Raw genomic sequence first — 16,715 nt, forward strand, 5'->3', positions numbered from 1 at the left:
CCCCCCCACGGGACGCAAAGCTTCTCAAGCAAGCTCAAGAAGAGGATTCGTTGCCCTAAAAGAAAAGAATCGCACTTTGGGTTTCCCTTTTCCCCCACCCCCAATGCAAGAAGTGAAGCGAGGGGGGACAGCAGCGCCATCTAGAGTCGGCCTCGTGAAGTGCAGCGACCCACATGAAGCACTGGAGGGCGCAAAAACTCTTCATCATATTTAATAAATATCAGTGCTGGATTTTGTTTTTTCCAGTACACAAGTCAAGACACTTTTCTTTTTCTTTTTTTTTTTTTTTGGTACATCAAACCTCGTTTTAGAATCTTAACTTTAACATTCCTATTTGTCCACAATCAAAATCATTTCAAAAAGCTCCTGAGCAGAAACACATTCATAAAACACGAGAAACTCAAAATGTCAAGTTGACGGAGGCGGACTGAGCGATTCACAGCAACGACTGCATCGCCTGAAGTGTAAACATGGACTGGCCAACGGGATCATCGATGTCATCAGATAAAAGCAAAAGAGACGAAAAAGAAGCAACGGAAATAGTTTCGAATACTGTTTTGAACATTTACAAAAACATCTAATTTCAGCCCCCCCCCCTTTCTCCCTGAGGTCAGTCGTGTTCGCAGCACATCCCAGAGGTCGTGCTGCTCAGTGCTGGTAGTGTGGTACAGTGATGTGCTGGTGGTGGTAGCTGATGTGATGAGGAGGGTAGAGAAGGTCGGGGGTCTGAGGCGTCAGGCCGGTGCAAAGGGGCTCGTGGCTGCTCAGCACGGACGACAGGTACTTCGCCTCCTCTGTGAGCTGCTTCACCTCCTTCCTCAGGGCTGCGTTCTCCTTCTCCAGGTTCTCACTCTCCTGGGAAACACACACAGGCAGGAAGGCGGTTTTGCCGTCAGGTTGGATTACGTGAGAGTTGGACACGACCATGAATTTCAATCGCCTGTTTTAGTGCGCTGCTGCATTTATCGGAGCTGACATGGGATGTTTACACACAATCATTAGCCTCAGAGGCTGAACCCTTCAGTTTAATAGCAAGCTATCAAAAGTATGAAGATGGGAGCTGTGGCGTCATCTTATGTGGGTTCAGATATATGCCATGATGTAATAATAATATATTTATTTATTTATTTTTATTCAGACTTTTAAAAAGAAACACACAACATATACATAAACTCGCAAAATAATAATAATAATGTTAGTTCATAACCAAATAAGTGGATCAGTCTACTTCATCCCAACTCACAAAACTGAACAGAATTTAAATTCATCTGTCCGAAAAGGAGTGGGGAGAAGTAAACACTTCTTTGACTTTGACTCAGTGTTGTGTTTTTCAGAGATCTTTGGACTTCTGGTACAATCATCAGGTAAAAATGATGCTTTGCCCATATTTTTGGCTTATGACCAAATACCCACAGAACTGATAAGCAAACTGCACTTTAAATTTAATGCTTATTAGCAGATGCTAAGAATTAAGACAAGATCGTAAATGTAATAATCCCAGTCTGATTAACAGTAGCACAGCATATGCCTGTTAGTGTGTTAGCATGCTAGCTCCGAGCAGCACCCAGCTGCAGGCTGGGAGCCAATGCTTGAAATTCGCTTTAGTCCGCGTTAGCCTCAAAACGCAGGCAGTTTATTCATCTCAGAGATGGGGTATCCGTGGCAACTATAGTCTCTTACAGTTATTTTTTTTATAACACAAAGACAAGTCAAACAATAAAAATGTCCCTTTAAAAAAGTGTTATTCTTTAGGTAACTGTGATGAAAACTCAACGCTGTTTGGGCATTAGGAAAACATAAAAAGCTTTTTTTTTAATCTACAGCATGCCTCAGCTGCTGTTTTTCTAAAAGCCCATTAAAATCAGCATACTAATTATGATTCAGGCTTACAGCTTTTAGATGTAAACCACCTCTGCTATAACCTGGCAAAGTCGTACATTGCGAAGGACGGAGGTCCTTTTTACCAAATAATGCATCTTGTCTGTGTTTTTTTTTTTTGCATTGAACATCAAACTTGAGATAATAGAACAAATTGAGCATCGAAAGGTTTTTTTTTCTTCTGTGTGGGAATAGCAGGGGAGAAACCGTCCACTTTGATGAAAAGGTTATCACACCTTGGCCTGTCGATCATAACACTGAGCTGTGTGTCTTTACTGTCACAGAACCTTTGGGCAAACCCCTGCGCTTGCGTCATCCAGTACATCTAATACAAGCCCACTACTTTTACAAGAAGTGACTGCATTTTCCTTCTCTCCTGCCCACAATATACAATTTCAATCTCATTTAGATGGAACCAAAAAAAAAAAAATAAAGAAAGAAAAAATACTACTGAAGAAACAGGAAGTGAGCCACGTGTTGTCGAGAGGGAAAATTCATCTTCCTGTTTATCTAAGCGAGACGATGAAAGTCAAACCGCAGAATAGCTCTGTGATCCCCTGGTGTTCTCTGTCGCTCTGTCGCGGGGTTGAAAGGCATTGATAATACATGCTGTTCATGAGAAGAAGAAGAAAGGACGGGTCTGCAGCTGCCCACAGTGTGGCTTTTCCTGAGGTCATCTGAGAACGTTCACAGAAGCGTGGTGCTCAGAAGGGCATTGTGGCGACAGCAGCAGGTGTCGTGGGTGTGGGTTAATGCAAGATCGCGCCGTCATAACAGATCTCCTTAATGTCTGACCAGGATAGGGCTGAGTTACATCAAGTTCTTCATCAGACAGCCAAATCAATAAAGAAAATAAAACTGAGGAGGCAGGCTCTTATGCTGGAAACCAACTGTTGCATGAACAATGGTGTCACCGGACAAAGCAGCTGGCCTGTATTTTATTCTGGTGCTGAATTCTGCTGTAGATAAAAAAAAAGGAGCGATTTGCCCACACATGCTAATTTATTCCTTAAGCTTGTAAACACACAGAGCAGCATCCAACTGTGCAGCGCAACAGAAGCCATGACACATTTGCCACATGGTCAAGGTCGAATCTTTTTCTTAAATAAAGTTTAAACCCACTCGCACAAGCTTGATTCTGAATTGTGATCTGCATAACGGCACAATAAAGCTATTGACAAGGCTTGCTTTTGTGTGAAGTAAACCTGCAGGTTTATATTTATATATAACTAAAGAGTGATTTTAAGCAGCGGGCAGTCTGTGATGCTGTCGATGCACGAACACGAGAAGGGTGTGTGTGTGTGTGTGTGTGTGTGTGTGTGTGTGTGTGTGTGTGTGTTGCAGAGAGAGAAATGTCCTCACCAAGTGCAGGCTGTCTGCTTTCTGAGTTTGTCTCATCCTGCTCTTCTGAGCAGCGATTCGGTTTTTTTCCCGCCGCATCACCCTCTTTGCATCATCCGAGGAGCTCTGAGAACACACACACAAATGGCTGAGGGTTAACCGTGTGCCATGAAGTGACAAGCAAGCGGATAGGAGTTTCCTGTAACTGACGCAAACCAACGGTGTTGATTAAGGTCAAGGCTGCTGTGCCTTGTGCACGTCTTCCGCGCCTCCTTGAGAGTTTGGCGTGAGAAATCGAAGCGTCGTCCTCTTTTCACGGCAGAAGATGGTTTTGAACTCGCCGTCTCATGAGAAGGGCAGTGCCAGGGAGTGTGTGAGTCACCGGTTAGGTCGACCACACACCCCGTTTCACGTCCTGAACGTCGGCTTTCTTGGTATCGGAATAACTAATCTCGTTTGAAAATGCTGAGTCAGTTGCACACCTTTGAGAACGAACTGCCGAATATCTTTTCAATTAAGACTGACACACCCAAGACAGCGTTTACAGCTGATATAGCCTTATCGACTTAAAGTTTTGGAGGAAAAAAACACCCCGGGAATAATTTGGTTTCCCACCATGCAGTAGTGAAGTTCGTCCCATGTGAAACCATCCACCAGTGAGGAGGATGGAGGCTCACATGCACAGAAACAGGACAGAAGCATGCTCAATTTTATCAGTCGCCCTTTTCCCCAGCTGCTCGGGTGCCAAAGGCACATCATCGCAAGTCAGAGTCGAGCTAACACTTGGGCGAGTCATGCCTGCAGCCCCATGTGTGCCAAAGAACACCCTGAGAAGCGCCAGCAAAGGCAGAATTTGTGTGTCACCGAACACCGCAGCCCGTCAGACAGCTTGCTTCACCGAGTTCAGCGCATTCGCACCGGGTGAAAGTCAGATGTGAGCACATAAAGCTGCTGAGACAGCACAAATGTTGTATACTCACCGGTCTGCTTCCAGGAGATGGAGACTTGTAGCTTGTGTCATTGCTGTCAGAGCCCTGAGCCATAGCCAGCCGCGGCAGCTGAAACTAAGTGTCTGTGTCCACTTGTGCTTTGTGTATCTGTGTGTGGTGTGTGTGAGAGAGAGAGAGAGAGAGAGACAGAAAGCATGAAAGAGAACGTCCGTGGAGCAGAACGAGAACAATTTGGCTTAATGAGTCTCTTTCGTCCCTCTTTTCTTTCCCTTTCTGTCACTCCTCCTTCTATTTCACTTGCTTGCTCATGCTCTCCTCCTTTCTCTTAGTCTCTCTCTCTCTCTCTCTCTCTCTGACATACCGTGAGACTTGCTGTCTGCCTAATTAGCTGTATCTGATGTGGCTTCTGGTAAGAAAGTAGCAGGGTAAGTTGCATTAGACTGGAAGTCACATGTCTGATGGAAAGTTAAAGGTCATGCGAAAACTCCAGAAAAAATAACACACAGATGAAAATGGTTGTCGTATTCTGGAATATGAGATGTCATGAAAAACACAATGTGAAAATGTGTAAATCCTCCTTTAACCTAAATTCACTTGAATACAGATATTTATGTAAATATATATATATATTAAATAAATATGCTTATTGTGAATTACATGTCTGAAAGATGTGAAGGCATGTTTATCATTTTTTTTCTTCTAACACTCAGGAAGTGTTCGGGAAGAGAGGAAGCGGTGGAATTCTTCACCGTCTCGCCTGAGCTTGGACTTCCGTTCCTCAACAGTCCAAGTTCTCTTCGGTTTCATGTGGCGGCAAAAAAGTTTTGTCGGACTTTTAAATACTGACACTGGTGTGAAGCCTTGGTATTCTCTTTCTGGAAAAGTTGGGGGCCATTCCTGAAAAGGGCGTTGTCTGGATGGAAGCATGCATGTTTTTTTTTTTGCAGACTGTATGTAACTTTTGGCATTCATGGTGCAAGTTGCACAAGCCGTGGGAACCGACACGCCGCCCGCCGTCACAGGTGCCGGCTTTCTTCGCATGGTACAGTTTTAACCAATCAGATTTTCTCCATCTTTGCACATGAGTGAGAATGCCCCGTTTATTTATTCTGCATAAACGTTTTTGGACTGTTGCTTAAATAATTAGTTACCGATGATGCACCTTTCTACCGAAGCTTTTTGGATTTTGACCATTTATGAAATGAATGACTTTAATATTTACTACGTTATTAAAAGGTCAAAAACCTTTCTGAGTCCATGTTTGAGTGTGAACTTGGATCCTCATCATGAACTGCTTGTAGCGTAACAGATAAAGGAAAACTAACTTTGTCCCAAAGACTCTGTGTGTGTGTCTGATGTGTGTGTGTGTGTGTGTCTTGATGCAAGTATGTCAGGCATCACTGGCCTTGGCTCTTCCTCTTTCTTTTTACAGCCGTGTGGAGCCGATCTAATGTTTCGACCAAATCCTCTAGAGACACGGATCCTAAAGCTCCACATGGATGACTGGTTTGTGAATACTCACCCTGCTTCATGCTAATTTTCAGACCTGAGCTGCGTTCACAGTCACACCAGCTGCAAAGTTGAGAGCTTTTGGCAATGATGAGTGCTCACGGGACTCCCCGAATGCCACCAAGAATTCCCTCTTTGTTTTTTGTTCTTTAAGTCTGCATCATTCTGCAGGGAATACATTAAGAAACGATACAATTTGGGGTTAAATTCCGTGAACACAGGTCATAGTTTTTTATGTTACGGACTTGGAGCTATAGGAATTATTTAGGTTTGTAAAAGGACAAAAACACATTATTGAAAATAAAAAATAAAAAGGGAAATACTGCATTGGTGTAGGGAAATGCTATAAAGCAATCCAGAAGAAAAAAATCATTCCCTCATGCAGAGGGAACCTAACTGCAACCAGCAGAGCATCATGGGAAGGTAAACAAAAAAGTTACATTTTTTCCACAGATGTCTAGAGCTGCATTCATAAGGCAACCTACATTTAGTTTTTTATTCTTCCTCGGAGTGTCAAAAAAGTAAACAGCACTAGATTATTATCATTATAGACAGGATAGATCTGTAGATTCAAATAGTAAATTATTGTATACTATCCTGTAGTATTACTATTGTGAATTAATAACACAGTAATGAGCTGTATATTTATTTATAGAACTATAATGCAAATATAAAATTCTGCAAGAAACTGTTATGAATTCTTTGCAGGTGAATTATAGTGTGTGTGTGTTTTTTTTTTCTCCAGTGTGATTAAAATTCTGTGTTTAAGCTCAAGCAAGAAAACATTATATACATCTATATATGTGAACTCTTATTTTCTTGCTTGCCCCATCACGAGGTGACATTTGGAGATGCAACAACAAGATTTTCTTGTGAAAAAAGAAAAAAAAGAGAAAAGAATCAGGACTAAGACAGCTTTGCTTGGCAGAACAAACCTCCCACACAAAAACATGTTCCACCATCACAGGGAATTTTGAAGAGCTTAGGCAAGGACAGACATTTCTAATGCTTGGCATTTAACGGCATCCAAAAGAGTTGAGATTGTAAAAAGAGAGAGCGAGAGAGAGAACACGGAGGAAAGCTGATTAGTCACATTCTGCTTCAACAAGACACAAATACAATACAAATACAAATATAGACAAACAAAACCCGGTAAAATATTTCACTTAGAGCAGCTTAATTTCCAAAAACCTCAATGACCCTAATTCGCCTTAAAGCAAAGAAGTGAGGAAAGTAAGGAAGAAGCCAGAGATGAAAATGGAGCTGAAAATCGACGGGAGAATTATTGTCATATCATAATAATCATCATTGCCATTATTATAATGCAAATTATATTGTTATAATATAATTGTTACTGTGGCGACACCACCAGGACTTTACTTTGCTCTTTTTCTCAAACGCATTTTCATTCTATTATCTAATTACTGTCGATTGAGTTGATTTTAAATTGGTTTAGGCCTGTTTTGCTCATTGTTTTGGTTTGAAGTATTTAAAACGTTGTTGAGGATGAGAATGGGGATGGGATCAAATACCTTTTTCTTCTTCCCACTTCTTTTTGAATGAATGATTTGGAATGTATTCTGTGAATAGTCGATTATAAATAAACTTCAATCATTCAGCATATTTCTGACTTTTTTTATGTGAACTGTGGCTGCATTCTCATTCTGCTCCAGCCCCTCCAGCCCTCATTACCATTTTAGCGCATCCAGGTGGTCAAACAGGTGACAACTTCCAAAAACAAGCTTGAAACAAACTTCATTAACAATATGACTCCTGGGTTAAATCATCAGAAGCGACAGTAGTTTCATTGAATTCATATTGCCCCTGTAAACAGGAGTCACTCCTCTTCTTAAGGAAAATCCCCTTCAAGACTATTTAGCTAAGAAACCCAGATTCTGGGTCTCTCTTCCTCAGAAATCGGTGTGGGAGGTTTCTAATAAGTAAAGAATTATTGAGGGGAAGAAAAGAATCGTGTAGATGCTGCTTGATGACCGCAAAACCGGCTCTAATGCATGTGTGGGTTTAAATATACTGAATATATATATTCCCTTCAAAATAAAAGGTCATTCGTGAGTCATGGCAGAAAGGTGTAAAGTCCAGTTCACAACAATATCAAGTGACTTTCACCCCTCTGGGACCGTTTGGTTGAAAACCAACAATCAGTCATTTGTGGTTTACCTTAAATGTCAGCTGTTTAACATGATAAAAAAGAACATTGCTCTCTGTGAATGGGGAAACAACATGGTGGAAAATTCCCAAACTTAGTTTCATATTGGTCTAGAAATTGATTTCTTCTTCTTCTGACTTTGAAATTATTTAAAAATAAATATTTCTTCAAGTTGTTTCAAAATGTTGCATTGTTTACACATTGTTTACACTCCAGGTGTCAGGTAGCACTTCCTCATCCCACGAGAACAAACGTATCGAGAGGGCGAAAGGTTTCAAGTGATTCCAGCCACTAAAGCACAACACGTAAGACTCCTCTGGCCGTGATCGTCCGACAGATGCTCCAACTAACATGTTTCTGATCCTTGTCTCACTGATGTGAAATGTGGTGACTTGTGTAGGAAGTGTTGTCAACAGATAACAGTCAGGTTTCTGTAGGATGACCCATCATCACTGAAACCACTACAGCTTATCTATGTTGACATTTTGAATAGAAATGCTGCACATCACGAGACATACTGAGTACTCGGGGGTGTAACGGTACAATAAAATGTAATTTCGGTTCGGTTTCTTGAGGTGCTCAGTTCGGCAGAAAAAAAATACTTGAAACGCTTTTATTTATTTTTTAATGCAAACAATAGCACTTGTAAAAATAAATAAAAGCGACCTATTAGGGTGATATTCTGAATAGAATAGAATAGAAAGCCTTTATTGTCATGGCATAGTGGCTACACAATGAGATTAGGAGCGCTGCCCCGTCTGGTGTCAATAAACAACATAAAATTCAAGCGATAACAGAACATTCAAGTAATTGCAGGATATAACAACATAAGTTTAAAGTGATGAAACAGTGCATGCAGAGAGATTGTCCAGTACTCTGCATGAATAGCATACATTTGTTATTGCACATAATGAGTAGTTGTCATGTTTAGTCCTGATCGGTGTTCAGAGCGCTGATGGCTCTCGGGGGAAAAAACTGTCCCTGAGTCTGTTGGTCCTGCTCTTGCGCAACCTGTAGCGCTGTCCTGAGGGCAACAGGTCGAACAAGGTGTGTCCAGGGTGGGTGGAGTCTCTGGCAATGTTTGCAGCTCTGCTGAGGTAGAGAGAGCCGGCGATTCAAATAAATTAGACTGAGTTTTCCAAACGATTGTAACAATTTAAAAATCTTAAACTTTGAAGACTTGGCAGCAACAGCCCGAATATGACAAATGTCAGTCGTACTAATACTACTAACTATTCAAGCTAAACGTTTTTGGCTAGAAAGATAGATTTTGTGCAGAAAGCACAGAGATGCAGTGGAAAGATGGGGGGGGGGGGGTCTTCCAGCTCAGGCTTCATGCTTGCATTTTCCATTTGTCACACCTGCAATCTACCAGCGCGCCTCTGTGGAGGAAGTGGGGGAAGAGAAATATAAGAATGAAATTATTCTATCTGCTCCTTTCTAATGATGAAATGTCGTTGAAAGTGTGTGTAAGGTTTAATATTGTGAAAGTTGATGAAAATAAAAAATAAATATAAGAAGTGGTTTCGTTAGCGATCTTACCTGCGGGACATCGTTGTAAGTACTGTATTCAGCTCGGTTGGTGTAGTTACATGCGTCCTCCAGTAGGAGGCGGTGTCGCACCAGCGTAGCAGCGGCTTTGTGAAGGTTCCACAACGTGAACAATAAGCTGCTTGTTGTTAAAGTGTAACGTTTGTGTTACACGTGAAGGTATCGACGAGTCAAAAAGGGCCGTGGTTCGCTGTATTGCTCAGGCTGTGTTGCTCATGGGCTGATCCGCCTGGTCACGGGTGCGATCCAGCTGACTCACCGGGCCACGAGATCTTAGACCTGCTACGACTCCTCCGAGGAGGCGACGTGGTGGTCCCCGGTCCCCGGGGCGCACCACATCGAGCGCGGACACCCGATCGGCAGACCGTCATCTGTGAGCGCCTGAGCTCAGGCGAGCCGCCAGCCCGCCCGCCTCCCGGTAGCTTGGATTACAGGCGCGCGCCACCACGCCCGGCAGTTCTGTCAACGACCCAGGTGTCTTTTGTCTTTCACTAGAATGACGTCATATATGAGCGACGCGGCGATGCGACAGAGTTCACCGGTCCGTCCATTTCCTGTACAGTAGAGACGAATGGACTCTATCCCTCCACGAAATGAGTTGTATGGAGGCTACCGTGTTGTTAACTTTGATTAAAAACGCATATTAATTAATAAAACGTTCCATCAGTGTTTATCAGCATCTCGTGGTTTATTGGGAAAGCAGGAAATCAAAACTAGTTTCCATTTTTAATACAACTTTTATTCTACACATTGGGGGATTTTCCAAAACTCAGCCAGGAAAATCCTGACTGACGATCTTTACTCAGTGACGGTACGATAATCCGAACACTGTTTCGAACCAACAGGAAATGATGACATGATATTGATGTAAGGTTCACTTTGATAAACGTTTAATTTTCTGGGAGCATCAGCAAAAACTTGAATTTAGCTTACAAAAGACTTCTCTTAAAAATGAATCCAAACAATAAAAAACTAACAAAACAACAGTTAAATCTCAGAATTAAAACAAATCGACACAGATAACGATCATCTTGTATCACTTCACTTTATCCATCAGGCTCTCTGAACATCATTAGCTGCGAAAAAGAAAGACAAGCTTTTAAAGAGTGCAATAAAACAAAATGCATTTCACCATTGAAAGTCACATTAGGATCAACAGGTTAAAATAAACACACGAGACATTGACTTTTTTGACTTCCGTCTCACCTGGCCTGAGTTTTTGTCCACTTCAAGGCATGTCTTGGTGGCACAGATGTGTTTGGGTGGTAGAAGGTACATCCGGCACGTTTACACAGGGCTGCGAAGCGACACGGCTAAAATAGATAAAAGAATCAGCGCGTTAGAAATTCAGACTCCTTCATACACTGAAAATGACTGCTGTAAAATCAAAAGCGAAACCCTTACCTTTGGATGATAAAATGGACAATCCATATTCTTGCAGTCTGGGAAGAAGCGACACACGCTTGTGATTTGCACCGGCTGCACTGCTGCGGGGAGAGAAATGTGCGTTTCAGAGCAGCGCTGCTGACCAGTCAGGCGAGTCGCAGAGACAGCGACAGGTTACCTGGCCTGGGTGGGGGCCCCACTGCGCTCCTGCGGCTGACATGGGTGAAGGGGCAGTCAGCATTTGTGCACCTGGCATCGTATTTACAATTAGGATGGACAAAAATGCATTTATCCCCAAACTTGCAGCTGGGAAAAGTCCTGAAAAAAAAAACAAAAAAAAAAGGGATAGTGCAGAGCAAGATATATCCCACTGAACAGGACTAGAATTCACCAACAACACTCACTTGCACTGTGCCGTCGGGTGATGGTACAGACAGTCGTCTCCACTCTTACAGACTGGCCAGTACTTGCATCTCTCCATCACCTTCTGCTTCTTTACAGGTACTGCGTCCTCCTCCGCCATGTTAAAGTCCATTATGTCCTCTGTCAAAGGGGGACGAGACGCATGAAGCACCATTAAGCAGTACAAACGCCGCCATCCACAACAACACATGGGGAACGTGTGTAGGATCATATAATACTACAGGCTTGTATTATTTCTAAGACTCCACACCTGCCGATGATGCGACTCCTCCCTGCACTCTGTGAAGGATGCCGCCTTTGGGCTCCCTGTTGATGGGTAAGGGGGCATCCGTCACCTTTGAGGGTGGCCTCACATCATCTAGGTCCATCTCACAGTCTGCAAAATTTCCCAATGGGCTCGGCACCCCATCTAATGTCACGATGAACTTCGGGCTCGCAGAGTCGCCCTTTTCCTTACTAGTGCGGGGGGGGCAATAAAAAAAAAACAATTTGTCAACCTTTTTGCTTTGACACAATTGGGCCTGTCTGAGAGCACACAAATTAGTGTGTGTATACCTGGATTGGACAGTGCGTGGTAAAGCCGACTGGACTTCCTCTTTGGCTTGGAGACGTCGCCGACTTCCTGCCGGTGGCTCCTGCAGCTGCCGCTGACTCAGTATGAAGGAGCGGGAATCAAGAGCCTTGGCATCACTGCCGGCTGCGTCCTCTACAGCTAGATGGACATCACAAACGCAAAAGCATCACTGAACACAATCCATCCCAGCAGCTTCCGGGACATTCATTATTAGCTACTACCCTTCAATGAACCGGAAACATCAGCAAGAAGATTTAGAAAGTTGCCCGAGAGGGAAGAAAAGAGTCACCATAGTCACTCTGCTGTCCCGCAGCACTTCCTCCTGCAAGGTCAAGCTGCAGACGTGAAGCTAAAGATCTCACTGGAGCGGGGGGGGGGGGGGGGGGGGGGGGGGGGGAGATATAGCACATCAAAAAAGAAGCTGAACAGAAAGAGAGCATCATATGGTAGAAAGAATATCGAACTGCCCAGAAAAAGCAACTGAAGCATCGACTCTTGACATACCATGAGTTCTGGGAGGAAGGAGCTCTGTGGGGGGGCAGGCCCGGACCCTGGGGGCCAGGCTGTGGAGGTGCTCCTGGACCAGCTGAATAGCTGCAGTCATCTCCTCGCTGCTGGCCAAACGAGCCCGAGGCGCCACGGGAACGGTCTGCCTCTGTGGTACTTGGGAGAAAGCAGCGCAAGAGAGGAATAATAAAAGCCCCGCGCCATTGTTCATGGCAACATGGGGAAAACGTACTTGTGGGGTAGGATGTGGTTTTGGTGATTGAGTCCTGAGCCTCAGAGATGGCCTTCAGTATCAGGTTCCTATTGGCTTGCTTGGCTGGAGGGAGCGTCGGTCTGAAACGAGAGACTACAATGTCAAAGCTCCTCAACGAACACCAGAATAGAATTCATATTCTTTTAGAACATCATTGAGAAATCGTTGGTTTCGTCAGCTTTGCATGATTTCTACGGAAACAAAACAAATGCATCCAGTGCCATGGCTCAGCGGAACAACTTCAGACATGTGGAAGCGAGCGGGCAGCACTGACTTGCGCTCTGGTTTGGAGGGTAGGGACACTCTACTGGACGGTCCTCTTCCTCCATAGCCTTCATCCTCCTCTTCGAATTCATCGCTGTCGTCGTCGTCTGCCGTTCGGCTCACTCGTACCACCGAACTCGCGACAGGCGTCTTGCGCTTACGCGACGACTCCTCCAGCTGAACCAGGACGGCAAGAAAAAATGATTGTGGACCTTTAACTCGACCCGTTTGAACACTTTTGTGACAGACGATGAGCAGGAAAGGTTAACCTGCGTATCCCTCTCACTGAATCGTACCCTGCTGGATCCAGCTCGGGAGGATCTGCCGGCTCTGCTGTCCTGATGCCGGCTGTAAGAGGAGCCTTCCGCGTGTCGGGACGGCTCCGCGGAGTTAGCCGAGCTGAACCTGCCCTGCCCCGCCCTGTAGATCTCAGCGGTGGGGCGACTGGTGACGCTCCTTGTTCGCACGTGGCTGCTGCGTATTTCTACAGGGTCCTCGGCGATGAGGTCATCATCCAAGTCTGGTTTGATGTCGATGACGGCCTCTGATGGGAGCAGCTCCGCGAGGGGCTTGACGGCGGAGGTTAGTCGGGGGGAAGTCTTCTCCACGGCGCCTCTGCTGATGATAAAGAAAGTCTCTTAGCATTGGGGGGGGGTTCTGACACATGTGTCGTTTAAGACAACAGCACCCAAGAATTAAAAACACATATCCGTCACCTGCTTTCATTAGCGGAACTGGACACGCGTGCTTCTGTCCTCTCAAAGCGTGAACTGGACACCGTTAGCACCTTCAGCTCATCTCCGGTGGCGTCTTCACTCAGAGATGATCGGCTCTTTGCACCACCTTCGAACTGGGGCTGATGCTTGAGGGATTCGGGCTCTGTAGCCGCCGTGTGGACAAACAGACAGAGAAACCATGACCACGTAGGAGACGGTGACGTGAAGGATGAGATGCATTCTGAATGACATTCTGCTGATATCAAAAAAAACAGTTTGATACTCTGCAGCTGGATGTGCAACAAATCCTAATCTTCATATCAATATTGTGTACAGGGAGCCTGTATTAAGAGACAGAAGGCCTTTATTTGCATGATCAGCACTTTGGAAAGATCTACGTCACCATGGCAACATCTTCAGTCAAAACAGATGTGCGTGCAAGGACATTGACTGAGGAACAACATTTAAATATGCCTAAAAAATATATAATAAATCCCTTTGTTCCAGCTAAAACTCTTACGATCTTCACAAGAGCCTTGCATTTACTATTTTTATGGTTTTAGTGTATATATAGCTATATGACTATGTGCACAAACATAGTAACTATTTGTGACTAGTGTATATCTAAAATGAACAGAAAAAGAAGTCGGTTTACATAATGAATGATCTTTACTTAATGCTGAAAATGGTAATGAAATCTATCGTTGACTTATCGTATCGCTCGGCTTTACAGCAGACCCTCTGAGGTCGGCTCTCAACGCACTCACACGCATTCACACGCACTCACACATCAGTTCCACAGCTGGTTGAAGCACCCAACTTACCCACGGAAACGGATCTCAGCTTCTCCAGCACACCCTGCAACCTACGATACAAGAAAACAAAGCCACGTTACGGAGAAGGTAACTCCTTTGCACAGATGAAAATCTATTTTTTGTTGTTGTTTTTTTGCTTGAGCGCACCAGGCTGTGAATTTGATCGTGTTGTTCCCGAGGAAAAGGGACAGATCATCGGCCATCTGCTGAGATGTTTTTTTGTTCGCTACCATCACCATGATGTAGTCGGGGAGCTCGTCATCTACATGGGACGGAAAACGCAGCATGACACACACACATCAGTCCGTTTACAAGCGACACCGACGCGTGCATTATATCCACTCACCGATGTAGGCGCCGAGCTCTTGAAGCTTGCCCTTAATCGCAGCCTGAAAAAAGACGAAAAAGCACCGAGAAGATCAAAATGTGCAAATGAGGGCAAATTACACAACATCCATTTAGAGACGGAAACCCGTGAACAGACACGTTTAGTCTGTGTGCTGGATATGCGATAACGCAAACCTATTGTTCGTCATGTAAATAAAAAAAAAAGCGCGATGCCATTCTGCAAGGGATAGCTAAACGCACTAGCATTAGCAATAGCATGCTAACAAACGACGGACACGATGGCCTGATCGAGCTTCTCGGGTTATATTTCCAGATTCAGCTCGTTGGGCTACTCACTCTTATCTTCTTGCTGATCTCGGCTCCGATCTCCATGGTGATTGTTTTATTTCCAATAAAGGGGTTGTAAAATGCGCTACTATTCTGAGAGTGACTCAGTCACCTAGCAAGAATAAACGTGACGTGAGACACACGTGATCGAGGTAGGCCTCGTGACGTGTACCTTTTCTTCTTCTCTGGTTTTTATGTGCATAACCAGCCACAGTGCCACCACGTGGTGTTCTGGTCCTGGTAGTCTTGTGCCTTCTCTTCTCTTTCTATACAAATAAACAATGTTATTTCTTAATAATAGTGTGTGTGGCAGAATCTTGACAACGCTTCTTTCATTTTACAAATCCTTTTTTTCAAACATTTTTACCTCCGTGGAGAATACTCGCCGATGTTTTGTCTGTGTCTGTCCTTCACGTTATGAACAGATTAATCATTAAACATAGAAAATCAATTATTTGTCATTTTTGCATTAGGGAGAGCACTGTGTAGGAGTGTAATATTGGACTCCAAAATGGGAAAGCAAATAAACACAACTGTTTATTTGCTCCCCCCCAGGTGTCCATTATATAGCGTGACGACTGCAAACATATGACGATGATCCAGAATGTTTAAATCTATAGCGCTCGTGGTGAATCCAATGTTGTGAAATAAGGAATAATATTGCTATGAATTTGTACGTAAAATTAAATTGTAGCTGTTTTAGGTTTTAAAATATGAAATGTAAAATCAAAGTCCTTATTTTTCCAGTTTTAGGTTTTTGAACCCCATCAATATGCATTTGAAGAAAGGGCCAGTCTCTTCTTATTAATATTACCACCATTGTAAAGGAGGTTATGTTTACAGTTGTGTTTATTTGCTTTCCCATTTTGGAGTCCAATATTACGTGAAGACTCCTACACAGTGATCTCCCTAATGTTATGTTATGATGTGTGCCTTAAGCCGTGGGCCTTCTCACGATTTTATTATGCTCGCATAATGACAATAAAGTATCTTGAATCTTGAAATGACGAAACATGGGACATGAATTAGGGATGCCAAACAGGATTATTCAGCATGTTTACTTGAGTGCTACTCAAATAGTTTTGATGACCTGATTTCCAGTTTTGATGACCTGATTATCAACAGTTACGGAAGTTAAACTTGCATTTGAAAGAAAATGAGGGAATCTATTCCATGTCCCTTTAACATCTAATCTTGCATATCCCACCGATGACCTTTAAATCATTGATTGTTTATTGTGGCCAGCACCCTATTTACCACCTATTTATCACACGTGTTACCATTCACACAGTCACAATGCATGTATTTTAGCATTTTTTATCAAAGTGCACTCCGACAGTCTATTTTATTTCTGATTATTTATTTATTTGTATCTTTTTTAGCATCCATTTTTACACCATTTACCAACAGAGTTTCTGGAAAACTGTCAGCATTAGAGGATGTCTACAAAGTTTCTCTTATAAGTCCATATATGAGGCATCACACTCAAATAGTATAAGAATATTCAACCGCATATTTTGGTTTTACTTTGAACGATCTGTGTTTTCAAAGTGAAAAGGGAATCAAGCGACATGCTCGGAAATTACATCAAGATCTGATTAAAATATCATAAAATAAGAAAAATATGTTGTCATAATATTTAGAAAAAATTTGGACAACCAATGCAAAATAATTAATCTTAATCATTACGCGAATAAAAAAAATAT

The 16,715-nt window shown here is 43.3% G+C and overlaps 2 protein-coding genes across 5 annotated transcripts; both read right to left on the reverse strand.

Moving 5' to 3' along the window:
• Window positions 1-204: 204 nt before the first annotated feature.
• Window positions 205-4,262, reverse strand: batf (basic leucine zipper transcription factor, ATF-like). Its single transcript, XM_068753920.1, has 3 exons — window positions 4,200-4,262; window positions 3,241-3,345; window positions 205-855 (listed from the first exon to the last, which is right to left on the reverse strand). The coding sequence occupies exons 1-3, from the start codon at window positions 4,260-4,262 to the stop codon at window positions 649-651; spliced, it is 375 nt and encodes a 124-aa protein (XP_068610021.1). The 3' UTR covers window positions 205-648.
• A 5,803-nt stretch (window positions 4,263-10,065) lies between these two features.
• Window positions 10,066-15,100, reverse strand: zc3h14 (zinc finger CCCH-type containing 14). 4 transcript variants are annotated; one of them, XM_068753501.1, is made up of 17 exons: window positions 15,019-15,100; window positions 14,681-14,723; window positions 14,482-14,596; window positions 14,344-14,384; window positions 13,520-13,682; window positions 13,100-13,421; window positions 12,814-12,980; window positions 12,519-12,619; window positions 12,284-12,442; window positions 12,069-12,140; window positions 11,761-11,917; window positions 11,456-11,661; window positions 11,187-11,325; window positions 10,961-11,031; window positions 10,801-10,883; window positions 10,603-10,709; window positions 10,066-10,472 (listed from the first exon to the last, which is right to left on the reverse strand). In XM_068753501.1, exons 1-17 carry the CDS (start codon window positions 15,052-15,054, stop codon window positions 10,469-10,471), a joined length of 1,986 nt encoding a protein of 661 aa, XP_068609602.1. In that variant the 5' UTR covers window positions 15,055-15,100; the 3' UTR covers window positions 10,066-10,468. The 4 variants fall into 4 exon arrangements, with proteins under 4 accessions (XP_068609602.1, XP_068609601.1, XP_068609599.1 ...); XM_068753500.1 differs by having other exon boundaries at window positions 10,801-10,880; window positions 10,961-11,100; window positions 15,019-15,099; XM_068753498.1 differs by having other exon boundaries at window positions 10,961-11,100; window positions 15,019-15,098.
• Between the last annotated feature and the right edge of the window lie 1,615 nt (window positions 15,101-16,715).

This window comes from Brachionichthys hirsutus, chromosome 20 (genome assembly GCF_040956055.1).
Source record: "Brachionichthys hirsutus isolate HB-005 chromosome 20, CSIRO-AGI_Bhir_v1, whole genome shotgun sequence".
Lineage (NCBI taxonomy): Eukaryota > Metazoa > Chordata > Actinopteri > Lophiiformes > Brachionichthyidae > Brachionichthys > Brachionichthys hirsutus.